This window comes from Lontra canadensis, unplaced genomic scaffold (assembly GCF_010015895.1).
Source record: "Lontra canadensis isolate GAN:19392208 unplaced genomic scaffold, GSC_riverotter_1.0 scaffold43, whole genome shotgun sequence".
NCBI classification, from domain to species: domain Eukaryota; kingdom Metazoa; phylum Chordata; class Mammalia; order Carnivora; family Mustelidae; genus Lontra; species Lontra canadensis.
In genome coordinates, this window is record NW_022631037.1 from 397,589 (window position 1) to 417,898 (window position 20,310).

Here is a 20,310-nt window from a genome sequence, read left to right on the forward strand (position 1 = left end):
AACTATGAATTTGATGAGGAGCACAGTTTACAGAACCAGCTAAGGCTCAAGAGCAAAACTAAGCTATAGACCTCATAAGAAGGAAAAGATCAGTAAAAAATTCCCAAGTTTATTTTAAGCTTCTCATTATTCAGTATTACTTCCAAAAACTGGAAACCTTATAAGAAAGGTATAATATCTCAAGTTGCAATTCTACTAAAATTTTTCCTTTGCAGAAGATCACTTTACCTATACCATGGGCACCAAGCACAGGAGTTCCCATCTTTCTGCACAACTCGTAGAGTGAAGGGATATTGATAGCCCATACTGTCATCACTGAAACAGAACATAAACCAGAATATAAAAAACATTTCTGATTTGAGGTCTCAAATCCTTTTCATTTTCTCTTGAAGTAACCCAAGGCAGGGACATCTGTCATAGCAGTAGGCTCATGGTGATGGTTCGATGCTGGTTATCTTAACCCACTAGCAGCAGCCCTGTACCAACCACACTCAGGGCTCCCACACTGTATCCCTGCATACAGAAGGGTAGACAGACTAGACTGCCAGATGTCTCTAATAAGACAGTCCATGTGGTCCACGCAAATTTTATAAGAGCAGCAAATTATGAAATCAAATACCAATTATCCTTCAGTTCTAATTCTATCATAAGATTTAATTCACATTAAACTAAAATAATTACATCTTTCCATGACAAGAACATTGACACAGCACAGAAGGCTGAAAGGTCGTAATTTTTTTTTTTTTAAAGATTTTAATTATTTGACGGAGAGAGAAAGAGAGAGCGCGCAAGCAGAGGGAGTGGCAGGCAAAGGGAGAGGGAGAAGCAGGCTCCCCACAGAGCAGGGGGAGCCCGATGTGGGACTTTTGGGTCGTGACCTAAGCCGAAGGCAGCCGCCTCACCAACTGAGCCACCCAGGCACCCCTCATAATGGTTTTTTAGAAGAGCTGACTAGAAGCTTTCTTTAATGAGAACCCTGATGTGGTACAAGAGAGGCACTCTTCTTCCCTGCTTTAACTACTCAAAGCTATAAGGTACATAACATTCTTAGAGTAATGTCTTTTAGCTGCAAGAGAGCCTTGAATTCTCCAACTTAAAAAAATATGTATTCATCCTTTCCCCAATAAGAAGCAATGAAGGACAGCATATCTGGCAATTGGTACTGGCTACTACATGGTTGCCAAAGATAATGAAGCCACGATAAGGAATTTACGACCTCCAAAAATCTCAGTTCCAAATATCCTGCTTTGCAACGACCATCCACCTCTTATCCTTTTAAATCACTTATTCAAGTATCACTACTTTAACAATTCTTTGGCCAAAGAGAAATTTCTTTTTTATTTACTTCTTATTTATTTATTTTTAAAAAGATTTTATTTATTAGAGAGCACGTGCCTGAGAGCAAGAGTGAGGGGCAAAGGTAGAGGGAGAAGCAGACTCCCCGCTGAGCAGACTGACTGATGTGGGGCATCACCCCGGGATCATGACCTGGACCCAAGGCAAATGCTTAAGTGACTAAGTCACCCAGGCCCCCAGGGACCGAAGAGAAATTCCTCATCACTGTCCTCAAATCCTCACTTTTCTCCTTGTCCACTGTCCCTCAAAATATTCTTTTATACAGATCAATTCTAGGAATTTGTCCCTCTAATGTAAACATGCAAACTTACTGACATTAACACTCACAAAAATGGAGAACTAGACAATGAAACCCCAGGTATCTGTCACCCGGCTATAATCATCATCAACTCTTGGGCACTTTTATTTCATCTATACCCTTACCTACCTCCGTAAGATTCTTTTATTCCATTAAAAAAAAAAAAAAACCTATGCTAAAATATACATAAAATTTACCATTTAACCATTTTTAAGTATACAATTCAGTAGCATCAAGTACATTCACAATGTTGTGCAACTATCACCACTATCCATCTCAGGAATTTTTCATCTTCTCAAAGAGAAACTCTACCCATCAAGCAATAATAATTCCCCTACAGCTCTTCTCCCAAACCTTGGTAACCTTTAATCTATTTCTGTCTATGAATTTCCTACTTATCTTATAAAAGTTAAATCACACAGTATTTGTCCTTTTGTGTCTGGCTTATTTCTCTTAGTATAATGTTTCCAAGGTACATCTATGCTGTAGTGTGTACGGGAACTTCATTCCTTTTCATGGTTGACGAATCCTCCATTATATGGTACACCACATTTTGTTTATCCATTTGTCTGCTTATGAACATTTGGGTTGTTCCTAGCTCTTGGTTATTGTGACCCATTAATTATTTTTGAAGGGAATTAGAGGCATTTTATCATTTTCATTAATACTTCAGTGTGTTATCTTTAAAAGGTCAACTCTTATTATCTTTTATTGCTCGTAGAAGCACTTTTTTCTTACCTATTCTAACCTCCATGCCTTCATCTACACTACTCCACTAAAACAGCTTTTGCAAAGGTCACCACAGACTGCCATTTTATCAAGTCCAGTGGTCAGTTCCCAGTCCCCTTCTCAATCTCTCTGCAGCACTCAAAATTGACCAGATCTACCTTTAAACACTTCTTCACTTAACTTTTGGGACACGACTTACTCTTGATTTTCTTCTTACATCACTCGCTGTTCCTCCTCAATCTCTTTTATTGTCATTTTTCAACCTCTAAATGTTGGAAGGGATCAGGAATTAGATTGTGGGTGTCTTCTCTAATTCTTACTCCCTAAATGATACCATCTGGTCTCAAGGCTTTAAATATCAACTATTTGCTGTTGACACCTATGTTTCTATCTCTAGCAAAGGACACTTAATTCTATTTCCTACTTGAAAATATAACCTACATCTTGAATTTAACTTGATTCTTGTCATCTCTTGCCCAAACATATTCCTTTCTCAGTTTTCCCATTCATTAAGTGTTAACACCATTCACAAACAAGTCCTAAGGCTGAAAACCAAGCTTGGATTTCTCTTTCCCTCATATTCTATATCTAATTCATTAGCAAACACTGGGAAAAGTCGTCATTTGGAAGTCCTTCAATTCAGTCAGACTTTTGCTTCAAATTTAATCTTGCCCTACTGTCTTTTTTTTTTTTAAGATTTTATTTATTTATTTGACAGAGATCATAAGTAGACAGAGAGCCAGGCAGAGAGAGAGGGGGAGGCAGGCTCCCCGCCGAGCAGAGAGCCTGATGCGGGGCTCGATCCCAGGACCCTGGGGTCACCTGAGCCGAAGGCAGAGGTTTTAACCCACTGAGCCACCCAGGCACCCCGCCTACTGTCATTTTTACTAAGCACAACATTCCTCAACTAAATTCCCTATTATTTGCAGTTTTCCTTTAAGATTTATGCTTAAGCCTTACCCTAGTCATCAAAAAACCCCATATCATAACCTATCTGCAAAGAGAACTTCTATTCAGTTAACACAGAAGCTGAGCTCTCACCTGCACTATGACAAGATAATAAACAGCAGTTAGTTCAGATATAAGTAATGCATCATGATCCCAACAATTATTACAAATAAATATATTTACGAATCTAAAAGAACACTGGTAGGAGGAATGGAAAGAAAACAGAAGATGTTTATTTTCTTTACCTAGACTTATGATATTATTCTGTGTTAAACTGACATAGTATGGAAATAATCTAACTGAATCATTTGTTATGGCATGGGAATTTTTTAGAGTTCATATATAGAAACGCACACTAGAGGATACAAATTTCCTGGTGAATTCATAGTCTCTAGTTTTGCAATAACAGAAGTCAAGGATATTACCTGAAGGATTTAAAGCATTAGCAGGAAGGATTTTAGGTAAGAGATTAGAGAATGAAAGGATTTTTAGACACTAGAATGTCTAGGCGATGAAAGGAAGCTGTATAGTCTCCTATTCAAAAGATCAAATGGTTGAATTATATACTTTCTGGATGGTTGTTCGACAAGTGATTAACCTAACATGGGAAGTATCCTATGGATCACACAGAATTCACAGAAATTCTTCTTCTTGAGTTTGGAAACCATAGGTCTAGGCTGATCCCCTAAACTCACCAATCCTGAGCATGGTTACTGGCTTCCTGAGGTGGGAGCGGGCTGGCTAATCGAGACACCTGAATCCAAACCGCATCATACAAATCCTTCTTCCGGGTATGCACGGTACATGGAACAATCAGTGGCATTCCAAAGAGGCTGGGGCGATTCTTCTGAGATGAAAGGAAATAGAGTTCTGTCCTCATCTGTATGTACAAACAAAAGAGAAGGCTGAGAAGACAGGTCTTTGATTCCTCCTTTTCACTAAGACTGCCAGTGACAGACATCGTTATCATTTTCAGCGTCACTATCACACCTCCCCTTATTGACAGAACCATTTTTTATTAATATGAAGAGACTGGTGATTTAAAGTGGAGTCACTGAAAGGTTGAGGTATTGCCAGTTTCAGAGCTGTTATCTATCAGACAGACATTTTCAGCATTTAATATTTTCAAACTAGTTTTCTCTGATAAATATTTCTCACACATACTGAATCATACATAGAAACTAGTGATAGTTTCAGAGCTCAAGGCTTTTAAAAGCAATTAAAATCCTTTCTCTAGAAAGTATGCCAGTAAACCAAAACTCCCTCAAAATGCAATTTTCTAGTAAGGCGGTGATAGCTGTTGTTACAGCATAATTCTCAAACTTTTGGAAAGGTACAAAACCCAGCCACTTAATGTTATAAAAACTTATGCATCTTCCTACAAGTAGCTGAGTGACTTTAGTCTTTTTTTTTTTTAATTACATGATAGAATAAAAGGTACACTTTAAAAATATTTGCTTTTAGTATGTTAAGGAGATTTTTATGATATTCCTTAATATAGAGATACTACACAGAAGTAGCTTGGAAATAGCTGCTTAATAAAACAAAAGTTTAATGTAATAGAAAGGTTGGTTAGAGTTCAGGATTACTGAAAAAAACTGCCTAGCGGTGGCTGGGTGATGGACACTGGGGAGGGTATGTGCTATGGTGAGTACTGTGAATTGTGTAAGACTGATGATTCACAGACCTGTACCCCTGAAACAAATAATACATTATATGTTAATTTTTTTTAAAAAGCTGCCTAGCACTTAGGACATTTAATTCTTATTTATTTGACAAACAGAGATCACAAGTAGGCAGAGAGGCAGGCAGAGAGAGAGAAGGAAGCAGGCTCCCTGCTGAGCAGAGAGCCCGATGCGGGGCTTGATCCCAGGACTCTGGGATCATGACCTGAGCCGAAGGTAGAGGCTTTAACCCACTGAGCCACCCAGGCGCCCCAGGACATTTAATTCTTTAAGTATGGTCTCTGTGTAGTACTTACAGAAGCTAAATCAACAACTTAGAAACTCACTAAAGGTTATCTAGTTTCTAGGGGAAAAGACTTTCATTTCAGATTCTCAAGCATTTTATCTCGCCATTATTTATTTTTTTTAAGTAAAAGTTTTCAAAAGATCTTATTTTACTTTTTATTTTATTTATTTGACAGAGGGAAATAGAGAGCACAAGCAGATGGAGCAGCAGGCAGAGGGAGAAGAAGAACAAAACTCCTGGCTGAGCAGGGAGCCTGATGCAGGACTCGATCCCAGGACTCTGGGATCATGACCTGAGATAAAGGCAGCCACTTAACTGACTGAGCCACCTAGGTGCCCCTAAAGGATTTTCTTTTTAAATAATCTCTACACCCAAAGTGGGGCTCAAACTTATAACCCTGAGATCAAGAGTCCCATGTGTCACCAAATGAGCCAGACAGGCACCCCTTGCCACTATTTATTTAAACTTAGTTAAATAGATGATTCTAAGACCACATTTCATGTGTTGATGTTTTTACAAGACTCAGAGAAATGTGGATAAATTCAGAACTATTTTAGAATTCAGAACTTTTAAAAACCTAAAAACCGGGACGTCTGGGTGGCTCAGTTGGTTAAGCCGCTGCCTTCGGCTCAGGTCACGATCCCAGGGTCCTGGGATCGAGTTCCGCATCGGGCTCCTTGCTCAGCGGGGAGCCTGATTCTCTCTCTGCCTCTGCCTGCTGCTCTGCCTGCTTGTGTTCTCCCTCTCTCTCTCTGACAAATAAATAAATAACATCTTTTAAAAAAATAAAAATAAAAAAATTTAAAAAAAACCCTAAAAACGTAGATTAGTTCTTCTCTACTTGAACTTCTACTATTCTTCCACTCTCAGCAGATGACTTACTTAACTAAATAAGACTAAATGAGATCAGCTAAGCAATGATCTCTTTCCTCTACTCTTATCAGTGTAACTCTTTTCTAAAGCCACACAAAATTTTCATCCTCTTGAGGGTAACTTCTCCCAGTACCTTACAGAGATTCTGCTCAGTTTCCCCAGGGGTAACACTCCCACTTTCCTACACCAGAAATTCTCCTTTTGCTCTCTCCTAACAACTTTTCCTCTCAGTTGAAATAACTCATTTGACCTGACTATGCAAAGAACTTCCTCATTTTCTTACTAGGTTACACAGTGAAACTGTAGTTTTCACTTTTTGACTTCTCTAGCCCATGTAAACTTTTTTTTTCTTTTAAATTGACTTGCCCTTTAGCTGTCATGTCAATACTGTTTTTCTATTTCTCCCTTTATTTTTTGAATATTGTTTATGTTGCCTTGCCTTATTCCTTTTCTTTTTGTACCTTGTAGAAGGGAATAGGAAAAAAAAAAAAAAACTACTTTCAAAGTAATTCAACCATGATAGCAATAAGGTCTGAAAGAAAGTGGCAGGGAAAATGAAGAAATGGTAAATTCAAGTACTTAAGTACTTTGAAAGAAGAAATTAGAGGGCATAGTGATATATGAATATACAGTTAGAAGAAAAGGGGGAAAAAATCCTAAGAACACTCCCAGCCGTTAGCTTTAGCATGGAAGAATAATGTTGCCTTTCACAAAAATGATAGGAAAAGGAACCTGACTTGAGACAGACAGATGGTAAAATCAAATTTAGGCATTCCCAAAGCAGCTGTCTAGATCATGAAGGAATCTGGAAACAGGAAACTAGTTAAATGTGAAAATTAAGAGCTGACAATGTGGCTTTATAGCCCAATAATTATGAAAACCTGTACATAATGCTTTAGCATTTACCAAGCAATTATATAACATATACATGATAATTGAAGAGAGATGTTTTCCAAGAAAGACTGAAAAAAAAAAGTACATCAGAGTTCTTAATTTATGATCTGATAACATTTGGTAAAAAAGGGAAATACACAGATCAATTATTTTAGCTGATGGGACTAGTTGGAGCCATGCTGAAAGACTATTCCAAGTCACAAATGGATCCTTTCTCTGTCGACTCATACAATCCTGGTCCACAGAATGTTATCCATGTGGTCAGAAACTCACTTTAAATCAAGAGTTACTAATTCAAAAGGAAAGAAAAGAATTATCAGAAAGCAAACAGCTGTATCATTACCACTCAGGTCATGACCCAATATAGCCAGCACTCTAAAAGCTTCCTTCTGCTTTCTCTGAATCCAAATTCTTACTTCCTTTCAAAGTTAGCAGTTTTGGGGCACCTGGGTGGCTCAGTCGGTTAAATGTCTGACTCTTGATTTTGGCTCAGGTCATGGTCTCAGGGTCGTGAGGTCAAGGTCCCTCTATCCCCCTGGCCCTGCTCATGCACTTTCTCTATTAAATAAGTAAAAAAAGAGAAAGTTTACAATTTTTCTGCATTTTATGGTAGTCAATTATTCCTTGCTTTTTAAATTTTGTAGTCTATGCATAAAAGATAGTCAATTTCATTTTCCCTGTTTCTGAAGTTTTTGTTTTTTTAAAAATCATGTAATTTATATTTGTGTCTGGTTTCTTTCCCACAACATTGTTTATGATGTTTCATTTATGTTGAATATAACTCTTAAGTCCGTACATTTTCATTGCTGTACAATATTCTATTACATGAATATGTCTCAACTTGTTATCCCTTCCACTACTAATGGAGATATATATATATATATATATATATATGCACATATATATATATGATTTATTTTAGAGAGAAAGAGCAAGAGCAAGCGAGGGTGAGTTGGGTGAGGGGCAGAGGGAGACGGAGAGAATCTCAAGCAGACTCTCCGCTGAGTTTGCAGTCCAATGCAGGGCTCAATTTCATGCCCCTGAGGTCATGACCTGAGCTGAAATCAAGAGTCCAATGCTTAACCAACTGAGACACCCAGGTGCCCCAACTAATGGACATTTAATGTTTTCATTTTTCTTTTTAGCTTTCGGCTATTACAGTTAATGCTGTTATCTGAATGAATATTCTTGTATATATCTCCTGGTACACATGTCTGTTTTTAGATGCTTAAAAAGAAGATTTATCTTTAACTAGATAACTATTTTCTAAAAGAGCTATATTAATTTATACCTTTAATAGCAGGGTATGAGAGTCCCTGTTGCTCAAATATCCTTACCAACGCCATCAACCTGTTCAATCTTAGCTCTTCTGGTGGGTGTGCACTGATAGGGCAATGTGACTTTAATTTGCATTCCCTGGTTCATAGTGTGGCTGATCACTTTTTGATATGGTTACTGGCTATCTGAATATCCTTTCTGTGAAGTGCCTATTTAAGTATCAACCATTTTTTATGGAACTGCTTTTTTCTTAATAATTTATGTAAGTCCTTTGTATTTTCTGGATTGAGCCTTTTGGCAGTTATAGGCATTACAAACATCTTCCACTCCAAGGCTTGCCTTTTTACTCTCTTACTGGTGTCTTTTGATGGAACTAAAGTTCTTAATTTTAATGATATCCAATTTGTTAATCTTTTCCTTTATGGTTAGTGCTTTTTGTACCCTATTTAAGCAGTCTTTCCCTACGTCAAGGTCATGGATGTATTCACCTTTATTATCTTCTGGGCATTGTTTTATTGTTTTGCTTTCACATTTAGTTCTATAGCCCACCTGGAATTGAACACGGTGCGGTGAGAGAGACTGAGAAAACTGTCTTTCTCTCACTGATCTTCAATGCCATCTTTGTCATAAATCAAGTGTTCATACGTTTGTGAACCTGGTTCTGGGCTCTCTATTCTAGTTCACTGGTCTACTTGTCTTTTCTCACACCAATATCACAATGTCTTAAGTACTGCAGTGTTATAAAATCATAGTATCTGGTAGCTCAATTACTCATGCTTTATTTTTCTTCAAGAATGTTTTGGTTATTTTGGTGATTTGTACTTCTACTTTTTTTTTTCTTTTTTTAAGGAAGCTCTACGCCCAACATGGGGCTTAAACTCAAGACCCTAAGATCAGGGGTTGCATGCTCTACCAACTAAGCCAGCTAAGCACCCCTGTACTTCGGTTTTAGATTCAGCTTATCGAGTTATACATACACAATCATCTATACACAGAGTTAGAATTTTCATTGGGATTGTGCTTTGAATCTGTAGATCAGTTTGTGGAGAACTGGTATCTTTGAAATATTGGGTCTTCTAATCCATGAACATGGTCTAGTCCTTCAAATATTTGAATCTTTTAAAATTTTTGTCAATATTTTATTTATTGTTTTCCATATAGATGCCTTATATGTCTATTGTAGTTTATTTCTAGGTACTTAATTTTTTTCATACTATGACAAACGATGTCCGTAGTGGATTGAATGGTGGCTCCCCAAAAGATATGTCTACATCCTAACTCCCCTGAACTTGTGAATGTGACCCTATTCGGCAAAATAGTTTTTGCAAATGTAATTAAGTTGAGGCTCTTGAGGTTGAGAAATCCTCATATCTGGATTATCTGGATGGCCTCTCAATCTAATGACAAGTGTTCTTATCAGTAAATCTTATTAGTGAAAAGCAAAGGGAGAAGGAGAAGACCACGTAAAGAAGGAGGCACAGAGTGGAGTTCTGAGCTAAGAAATGCCTACGGAAGCTGGAAGAGACAAGGAAGGATTCTCCCCTAAAGCCTTTGGAGGGAGCACGGCCCTGTTGATTTCAGACGTCTTGATTTTAGACTTCCAGCCTTTAGAACTATGTATGAAAGAATACATTTCTGTTGTTTTAATCACCAAATTTGTGCTAATTTTTTATAGCAGTCCTAGGAAACAACATGTTTTACCCAAGAACATCCTTGTTTCTCTCCAACCAACCAACCAACCAACCAATCTCCAAAGGTATCCACATTTACGTGGCAGAGAAGGTGTACATGCGTATGCAACATAGGAGACAGAAACCGTTAAAAGAAAGTAGTATTCTGATGTACCAGCTATCCTGCTGCTGTTTAATATGAGTGAGGAATGTCATTTCATACATAGGTCAGCATGTGTGATACCAAATCCCGGCTCAATCACACACAATATCATCATAATACATTGAAAGTGAACACAAAGAAGATGCTCCAAAGACAGAAAGTAGCTATGTTTCACAAATGACACTGGCAAGACCAGCAATAACTTGCCTAACATTAAACTAACCATTTTTCGGTGGACTGCAATGATGTAGCCTGTAAAGGAATTGTCAGGAAGAGATGGCATATGACCATTCACCATTCCATTTGTGAAGTTCTTCTCAGTTCCACATGGCACAACAGTGTTTGGCATTCCATTGGGTATGAATATTGGTCGGGGCAAGTCCCCATTGGTGGTCAGAGTGAACATTCCATTTGTAGATGGGGAAGAGGAGAAATCTACAAATTTAAAGATAAGTACAGCATCATAAGCTTCTGGTGCCTTCACCTTTGCTCTTTTCTCAAATAATGTGGGGACCCAGACCACTGTAGTAGATTCTCTTTTAGCAAAGGACGGGGAGAAATCATAATTCAAATAATAATTCTAGATTGGAAGATTTTAATTTCAGATTCTACTTCTATAACTCACATTTAAGACTAAATAACAAACCAAGAGTAACTGCTGGAAAGTTTTCTGAAAAGTTTAAGTAAAACTTTTTAAAGAATCTCGATCAGCACCATATTGTTGCATGCAAACAGTTCTCTCTTATCTTCTTCTTCCTCTACAAATTCATTTCTCCATTCTCTTAAAAATGTTTAGTTGAATACAGTGGTCTCTAGCTAGATGTTGCCTTTTTTGTAATCTTTTTAATAAAATACTTTATTTTTTAGAGCCACTTTATGTATATAGCAAACTAAAGAGGAAGGGTACACAGATTTCCCATATACCCTTTGTTCCCACAAATGCAAAGCCTTCCCCATTAGCAACACCTCACCAGCCAAAGGAATATATTTGTTACAAATGATGATGAAAAATACTTTTTAAATTTAAATTAAATTAAAAATGCATTTGTTTCAGTCTCAACAGTGCTCAACACTCCATGTGACTAGAGGATATTCGGTTGGATGGAAAAGGTTATAGGACAGACAAACAATACTATATGGTCAAAAAGACTAAGAAAACTGTATCGAATCACATGCAATATTAAATAAACAGTAACTTTTTTTTTGTTTTTATTTTCCATCCCAACCCTAAAACAGATTCTTTTTTAGCTGTGTTTATGGTTTTATTTTCTGATTGTATATATCTCTTACACCATCTATTGCCATGTTACTGTCAGATAAAAAGAATTAAGAAATCTGAATTCCAGTGGAAGATTTAGTTAACCATCTACCTGTCACTTGTATTGCCTGAATTTTAGGCTCTTCATCTAAAAAATGAGGAATTTGAGCCAAATGATCACCAAGGTTTCCATCAGGCTCCAAAGTTCTTTTGCCCAAATATCTTTAGCTCAAACACATATAAGCTCTTAGGCCAATATTTAAAGCTAAAATCACAAGAGGGAGCTCTAGTTCCATCTTACCTGTCTGTATCGGACTAGAAGCTGAAATTGGAGATCCAGGAATGGGGATCTCAAATGCACACAAAAACCCACTCACTGAGAGCCGTACTTTTTGGTTGTCCTGAGGGAAATTCTACAGAAAAAAAGATAAGATGAGAAGGGGAAATTTTTCAGATAAAATGGAAAATCATTCTGATACATACAAGCTAATGTTTTAGATGCTTTCACCAATAAAACAAACAAAAAGACAATAATTCTTCTCAAACAACTAAAAGATGAAAGCTTGATAAACTGGCTGAAAACTAAAACTAACCTTACTGACAAAACCATTATCCCTTTCCATAGGAAAAAAGTATGTTTTGCATAACTGGCTCCTTAAGATTGGTCCTTCATTTCAAGCATCTAAACCCCAAACTCAGAGAGCTCTTACCTTTGCTTTACACATGAGAAAAACATTAATTAGGTGAGTTCGTTAAGAAAGCCCAAAGATAAATGTTAATAATACCAATGGCAGGAGCTCAATTCAGGGTAGGCAACATACTTATTATTTTACTGAAAAATGTTTTAAGCTTATTTTATTTAAATTCAATTAGTTGGGCGCCTGGGTGGCTCAGTCAGTTAAGTGTCTGCCTTTCACTCAGGTCGTGATCCTGGAGTCCCGGGATCATGTCCTACACTGGACTCCTTGCTCATGAGGGAGTCTGCTCCTCTCTCTGCCTGCTTCTCCCTCTGCCTTCAACCCCCCTTGTGCCCTCTCTAGCTTCCTCTCTCTTAAATCACGAATAAAATCTTGCAATAAAAAAACAAATAAATACATTCAATTAGTTAGCATACAGTGTAGCATTAGTTTCAGATGCAGAGTTCAGTTATTCATCCACTGTGCATTACATCACATGTCCTCCTAACGCCTGATACCGTTACTCCACCCCCACCCACCTATATTTATTTATTTTTTTGTTTCGAGTTTTTTTTTCTTGAAAGATTTTATTTGACTGAGAGATCAAAAGCAGGCAGAGAGGCAGGCAGAGAGAGAGGGGGAAGCAGGCTCTCCACTGAGCAGAGAGTCTGACTCGGGGCTCAATTGCAGGACCCTGAGATCATGACCTGAGCTGAAGGCAGAGGCCCAAACCACTGAGCCACCCAGGCGCCCCTGTTTCAAGTTTTTATTTATTTATTTATTATTTATTTATTTTATTTTATTATTATTTTTTAAATTTTTATTTATTTGACAGACAGAGATCACAAGCAGGCAGAGAGGCAGGCAGAGAGAGAGGGGCAAGCAGGCTCCCTTCTTAGCAGAGAGCCTGATGTGGGGCTCGATCCCAGGACCCTGAGATCATGACCTGAGCAGAAGGCAGAGGCTTAACCCACTGGGCCACCCAGGCGCCCCTCAAGTTTTTATTTAAATTCTAGTTTGTTAACATATGGTGTATATTAGTTTTAGGCAATATATATGTTATATATGTAGGCAATATATATATATCCACATTATATATAATGTATATATAATATATTTATTAAATTGCTTATTTTTTCCAGCTGGTATGCAGAAAGAAATGATTTATGTCATTTGCCTTTGCTCTCTAACTTAGTGTATTGAAAGGCCAGGTGTATATATTAATAAAGAAATAATAAAAGAACACATTTATAACTATGTATTTTAACCTAGGAAGAATTCTAGTGAGCATAGTAATATAGGAGGACCATAAAGTGTAGCAGCAGTAGTCACTAGGGTAATTCTATACTGCAGTGATATAGCTAGATTACTCCTTATAGATAGCACTGGACTTACATGTTTCTCTTTTTTAAAAATGCCACTACTATTATTACTTTTTAATGCTGGTAGATAACCCTTTTTAAAATTTCTGGAATGGGAAGCTTGAGAAATTTTTTTGTTCAGCCTCTGTTGCATTTTAGTATCTCCTTCAGTCATTAATTGACCAAACGGTGATTTTTTTTTAAATTTAAAAGATTTTATTTATCTGAGAGAGCAAGAGCAGGGAGAAAAGCAGAGGAAGAGGAAACAGACTCCCTGCTGAGCAAGGAGATGGCCATGGGAGCTTGATTCCAAGACTCCGAGATCATGACCTAAGCTAAAATCAAGAGTTAGCCACCCAAGTGACTGAGCCATCCAGGTGCCCTGAGAAAACTATGATCTTTGAAGGATGGAATCAAGGTTTTCTTAGAAAGAATAGTTAATATTACCTTTATGTTGGAACCATGTACTTCTGCCAGAAGGATTTGTTCTGATTTAAGCCCACAGAGATCGCTCAGCTGTTTTTTTAAACCTGTGTACTTTTCATCCATATTCAGTCGTAGTCCATATCGTACAGGAGTAGTACCATCCAGCTTAATAACTAGTAAAGGAAAAACATCTTTTATCAGTAAAATACAGGTTTCACTGAAAGCTTTCCTATGTGTGTGTGTGTGAGACTTGGAAATAGCAAACATTTCAGTCTAGAATTTTTTTAAAAAGATTTTATTTATTATTTATTTGAGAGAGAGACACACACACAACAGAACATGAGCAGGGGGAAGAACAGAGGGAAAGAGAGAAGCAGACCCTCTGCTTAGCAGTGAGCCCAGAGTGGGGCTCAGTCCCAGGACCCTGGGATCATGACCTAAGCTGAAGGCAGACGCTTAACCGACTAAGCCACCCAGGTGCCCCTCAGTCTAGAATTTTTATTTTATATGTAAATTATAATAGATGGTACTTAGGGATGATGCTGAGTGCAATCATTATTTTTTGATGTTCATCTGCTATAGAAATGTGAATGGCCTTGCAAGATTTTAAAGAGTTTCTGGCATGTTTGAAACTAATAGAGGAATCGATGGGTACAAGGCTTGGACCCCTATTCCAGGTCTTTCAAACCACAAATTATTCTTAAAATTAGATTGTTAGATTATAACATGCTGGCCAATTTTTATGAGAATGCATTATAAAGAAATGACTATACTTACAAACTCAGGTTACCTGAATAAGGTAAAAGACATTGAAGTTAAGTAATTTTTCAGAACTTTGTGACCTACCTGTTATTTCTAAGTGCATATAACTGTCCATTGGTAGTGGCAAAGACAAAAAATTGAAAGGGTCAAATCGGACACTTATATGCCCACATGTCTTGCATCTGACTTGGGACCTCAGCTGCCCATGGAACAAATCTACAACAATTGATCTATTCCTTCTCAGATGGTTGTCCCAGGCCTAGCAAGGAAAAAAATTAGAGAACTTTTTTTTTTCTAAAATTCAAAAGATAATTATTTCTACACAAATTCAAATAAACTGGCTAAATCTATTAGGTTTAAATGTCAAGAATATAATCCTCTGAAGCTAATGTAACACTGTATATCAACTATATTCCAATAAAAAAAAAAACAATCCTTAGTCTTCATTCATATTGCATGGAGCACTGGGTATGGTGCATAAACAATGAATTTTGGAACACTGAAAAAAAATTAAATTAAAAAAAATATGGAAGCTTTCTGCCTGTAAATTTATAGTATAGATATGTAATTTAAAATGTACCATCTACTGAGATAGTACAGAAAACCAGTTCTTGAATGGACTTTGATTCTTTTTGTTCAACCTACATATTAAATACAGACGGGAAATCCTATTTTTTTGTTCTTACCATGGTGACAATGGTGAGTATTAAAATTCTCTGTCCATTAAAGGTAGATAAAACATGCCTATTGGTGACTGTACACATTATTTTAGCAATTAAGGGGACTCCCAAGTTCTACTGAATAATTATTCCTACATTTTTTCCCAAAAGTTTACAATGTAAAAAGCGACATTCTAAAACTTGCATTAAAGATGCTTTGTTTTGGTGTTACTGAATAAGAATTAAACAGAGAAATATAAATTCCTTCACTTCCACAGTAAAATTCTAATCACAGAAGAGTGATTAGAATTCTATTAATATTAATCTATTAATATTAATTTAATAAATTAAATGTTAATAGTTTAATTAGCATTTAAGTTGTGTGACACACGTTTGTGGCCAGAACATCTGATCTATGGCTTACATTAAAAATGCAAAACCGACAAACCTCTGCAGCTACTTCCCAGTCTGGTCGGCCATCGCTGTCCTTCAATTCCACATATGGCTTCTCATGGACTCGGTTGAGATCTTCATGAAGACCATCCAAGAGAAAAGCCAGAAGTTCTTGGGAATCTTGCTGCTGGAACCCATTAAACCTGGGAGCATATTTTGCTATGGTCCACTATAAATATAACAGGAATCAAACTCATTATTTGCTACCACATAAAATTTGGAATGAACATGCCCCATAATTCATTCAGCGGCATTATGAGAAGGTAAATAATATTTAGTCTGCCTTGATTTCAGCAAATATATTTTGAATAATCATGAAATCTTTCTAGTCTTAATCTCAAATGACAAGGAAAAAAAGGTATTTTGGCCAATACTGTGCTCCAGTTCAGTATCATATAAGCAAACAGTTCTTTAGGTACACAGATATTATTTAAGCCATGTAGGACAGAAGTACTAAAATAGCATTTGCTCTCATTGAAAAAGTGTTTTCTTTTATGGTTAACTTTTCTAGTCTTGTATCCTAACTTTTATTATTGGAGGCAGAATAGCCTGTTTAAATGTGAGGACTGACTTACTAGCTTATAATCTTGGGCAAGCTATTTGACTGCCCTGGGCCTTAGTTTCCTAAGCCATAAAATGAAGATAATAGTATTGCTTTACATTTTAGGACTATTTAGAAGATTAACTGAGTTAATACACATAAAGTAATTAGAGTAATGCTTAGAAGTGGTTAAAAAGTCACATTTTTAGCTATTAGGTTAAGAAGTCAAATTTTTAGCTATAATGATTATTAATTTTTAATCTAAAAAGTTTTTGTATTGTTTTTAAATAAAGATAAAAAATAATCCTAAAAAATCATCGTAACTTCACTACATATAAAATTTGTATCCATGGACTTCAGTAATTACATTCTTTCTGGCTCCTATTTTTAATTAACTTATTTTTTAATTTGGCTCTATGCCCAGTGTGGAGCCCAATGTGGGATTTAAACTCCATCACCCTGAGGTCAAGACCTGAGCTGAGATCAAGAGTTGGATGCTTAATCCACTGAGCCACCCAGGCATCCCTCTTGCTGCTTTTTAAAATTCTATAGATGGGGGGTCCTGGATGACTCAGTTGGTTAAGTGTATGCCTTTGGCTCAAGTCATGATCCCAGGGTCTTGGGATCGAGCCCAGGGAGCCTGCTTTTCCTTCTCCCTCTGCTTGCCGCTCCCCCTGCTTGTGCTCTCTGGCTCGCTCTCCCTCTGTGTCAAATAAATAAATAAATAAATAAACAAAGTCTTTAAAAAAATTCTATAGATAGAACTAATTATCTTAGTAACATTAAAAAGTGTACTGAGTATCATTTATTAGGCTCAGAGGTATACCTTGCAGTTAGAATACTACTAACAGTAAAGGACTAACAAAGGAAGATTTCCTATGTATACAAGATATTTGATAAATTAGTAAACTGAATGACAACCCAAATGTAGACTATGACTTTGATCATTTCCTAACACTACATCTACAGCAGTATTTTGCATACATCTGAACAAGTAAAAGCATCTGACATCCAGTTTATTCTCATGAAAGATCTAAAACACATTAGTTAAACTAAAACTAAAAAGCTAAACATAAAAAGCATATAGAAAAAAATCAGTTACTTAACTGCTTAGGACTTAATACTTCAGTATTATTTTAATCTGCTTACCCGAAGCTTTAATGGGGCAACATTCTTCTGAGTTCCACTCCAAAGTTCCTGTACTAAATCCCCATAGCATTTAGCCATATGGCCCTTCATACCAATAGGATTTGTCCTAGAAGTTTGAGAGGAAAATTTGTTGCCAAACATTCTCATAAATCACAATCACATGGGGACAGAAATGTCTAGCATCTATTTTCTCACAAATTTCTTTTTAAAATGAGAGAAGTATCCCTTGCCCCTTATTTCATACTAAAAAGGGCAAATAAGACTTTTCTCCTCCAGGGTTTAGAAGAGGAGATTTAAGTGACAGTGGGTTCATATCAAAGTCATAAAAGAGGGCAATGAACCAAGAAATATTACCTGTTGAGTTCATAAAGATGTCTCCCTGAGATAAAATACTGTGTCAGTGGCTGTGTGTTACTAACACACTGGATGCTTGAGTTCATGAAGCAAGTGTTTCCCAGGTTACTCAGACCGGTGGCTCCTTTTTCTGTGGGAACTAGAACAAACAATATGAGAAGGAAGCCTAACTATAGAAAGATGTCACAGGCAGACCAAACAGTTACTTGTATTTGATGCAATGATTTTTATAATTTTTTTAATCAGCTAAATGGAGCTAATACTTCTTTATCTGGTCTTGGAATGCTGAAGTAGAGGTTTTTCACATAGTATCACTGGCGATCACGGTAATCTAAGCTCACTTGTGATCTAAAATTAGCTATGATTCTCTTTAATTGCTATGATAGATTTTTACAATTCAAACAATTCTCTCCCAGTATTATGTCTTTAAAAATATATATAAATTATGTAATTGCCAAGGTTAGAAAAAAATGTGACGCTCCAGGAAAAAGAAAAAGGGGTCCTAATCACTTTTGAACTAGAAAGCCTAAAGTTGTTAACACTTCAATAGTTTAGTAATTTTAAGATAATTTCTTTAGAAATAATTAACCAGAGACTTACCCTTGTGTCTATCTATTTTACTACTGTTTGCTATAAAGGACATTTCCTCAGGCCAACTCATATCTTTGTTGCGAACTGGCAAGACAGAGAGAGGAATGTGTTAATTTCTTACCTATTCAAATCAATTGCTTCTTTTTTTTTTTTTTAAAGAAAGGTTTTTATTTCTAAATCAGAAACTGAAAAAAATTGAGTTAATTTTCGTAATTGATTCTGAAACCATTCTAAGTCTTTATACTGGGAACTTTATAGTCACTTGATTCGAATTCACTGGTAAGCTATTCCCTCAATTGCCTACCTGAATTAAAATTATACTCAAACATCTATAGAAATAATTAAAGCTCTTAAACTTAATGCATAAGAATTATCACAATTCCTTCTTAAATTATGACAACTGTCAGAGTAATTTATTTTAATACAAAGGCAGCCTGCAATGCTTCCAAAAATCTGGAAAGGAAAAGATACATTTTAAGTTTTCACTGACCTGCCCATGCCAGTGTGTAGATCTATGTGTGAGTATACAAGTAAGTTCTGTTGGAGAGTGACCAGTGTTGATGACTAATGAAAGCCTCTGCCACTAACTATGCCAGAGAGTTAGTTTTCTTACTCAAACTCAAAAGGTAGCTTGAAATTTTGTACTTATAACCGAATTCACTTGTTTCTACCTAATGTTTCTATTCCTTGCCAACCAACGAATGCAGATATTATTTTTCTTTTAAAGCAATTTACATAGTATGTAGGGTTACATAAGAGCTTAATGGTTTTTCTTACTATAAAGAATATAATGATCAAGTAATAGAAAAATTATAAAGTAGATTATTAGTATGTAAATCTTTAAATTCGTCCCCTAAAATCTAATATAGATGCATGCTTCCATCTTATACCTTCAATTACTAGATGCTGCTCATCTTGGATTTTCAAATATTCCAATCTATGATCTTCATCATCCAGAAGTGTAAGGTAATTCTGTGCATGGAGGAAGAAATGTTTTTGTTAATTTGATTACTAAACTTAAAACAGAAAAGGAAGTAAAAATGAATGATAATTAAAAATTTAAACACGTCCGTGTAGTTCCCTAACTCCTGTGACAGATATCTGGCATATTATAGTTGTTCAGAAATATTTACAATTTAGGCTGCAAAATGAGAGAAAAACAATGTCTAAGTCATAAATAAATACTCTATATCTAAAACAAAATCATAACAGAATTTTGGGGAGATGAGAAGACTCATCACACACCAATCCAAAATTCACTGAGATTTAGATTTTCTGAAGCACTTGCACTAAAGTAATTTTCTTTAGTACCCAGTATGAAATTCAGTAAACATACTTATGATCAAGATGAAACATACTGGGAATCAAAAATACAAAATCAAAATTCTACAGCAGAATTACATGTTTTTGTTTGTGCTCACAAAATTAAGTTATTTAATTCTAAGGGAGTTACTATTATGTTGGAATGTTAAGGAAGATACTATTATGTTGTTATTAATTCTAAGGGATATTATTATTAATTCTAAGGTATATTATTAATTCTAAGGGAGATACTATTATGTTGGAATGCATTCAATTTTCATGTGAAAATTGAGACAGTTAAGTGACTTGCTCTGGGTTATACAACTAAACAAGTGGCAGGGCCAGGATTTAATTCCTGGTGGTGTGGCTATAGGAATTGTGCTCTTAACCATTATACTATACTACCTCTCAGTGGTGATCACAGGAAGATAAAAGAGGGAACAATGGGATACAGAACTGGTTAAAACTACTTATGATCCAATTTCAGAGTATAATCTGAAAACACTGCGATGTTAGGAAGACTACATAAGCAATTAATAACACTACATCAGCGGAAGATGGAAGACAGGGTTAAGAGGATGAGAGTGAAGAATTTTC

The 20,310-nt window shown here is 36.2% G+C and overlaps 1 protein-coding gene across 2 annotated transcripts in view; it reads right to left on the minus strand.

Annotated features, from left to right (window-relative positions):
* USP32 (ubiquitin specific peptidase 32) overlaps positions 1–20,310 on the minus strand; it is a 205,505-nt gene that overhangs the window by 11,725 nt on the left and 173,470 nt on the right. For both annotated transcript variants that reach the window (XM_032871855.1, XM_032871854.1), the window contains exons 18-28: positions 19,302–19,383; positions 18,421–18,495; positions 17,821–17,959; positions 17,467–17,572; positions 15,772–15,945; positions 14,749–14,923; positions 13,924–14,075; positions 11,740–11,851; positions 10,404–10,615; positions 4,027–4,211; positions 229–315 (exon numbers count right to left, since the gene is read on the minus strand). In XM_032871855.1, the coding sequence (XP_032727746.1) occupies positions 229–315; positions 4,027–4,211; positions 10,404–10,615; positions 11,740–11,851; positions 13,924–14,075; positions 14,749–14,923; positions 15,772–15,945; positions 17,467–17,572; positions 17,821–17,959; positions 18,421–18,495; positions 19,302–19,383 (1,499 nt within the window). The remainder of the gene's footprint in view (positions 1–228; positions 316–4,026; positions 4,212–10,403; positions 10,616–11,739; positions 11,852–13,923; positions 14,076–14,748; positions 14,924–15,771; positions 15,946–17,466; positions 17,573–17,820; positions 17,960–18,420; positions 18,496–19,301; positions 19,384–20,310) is intronic.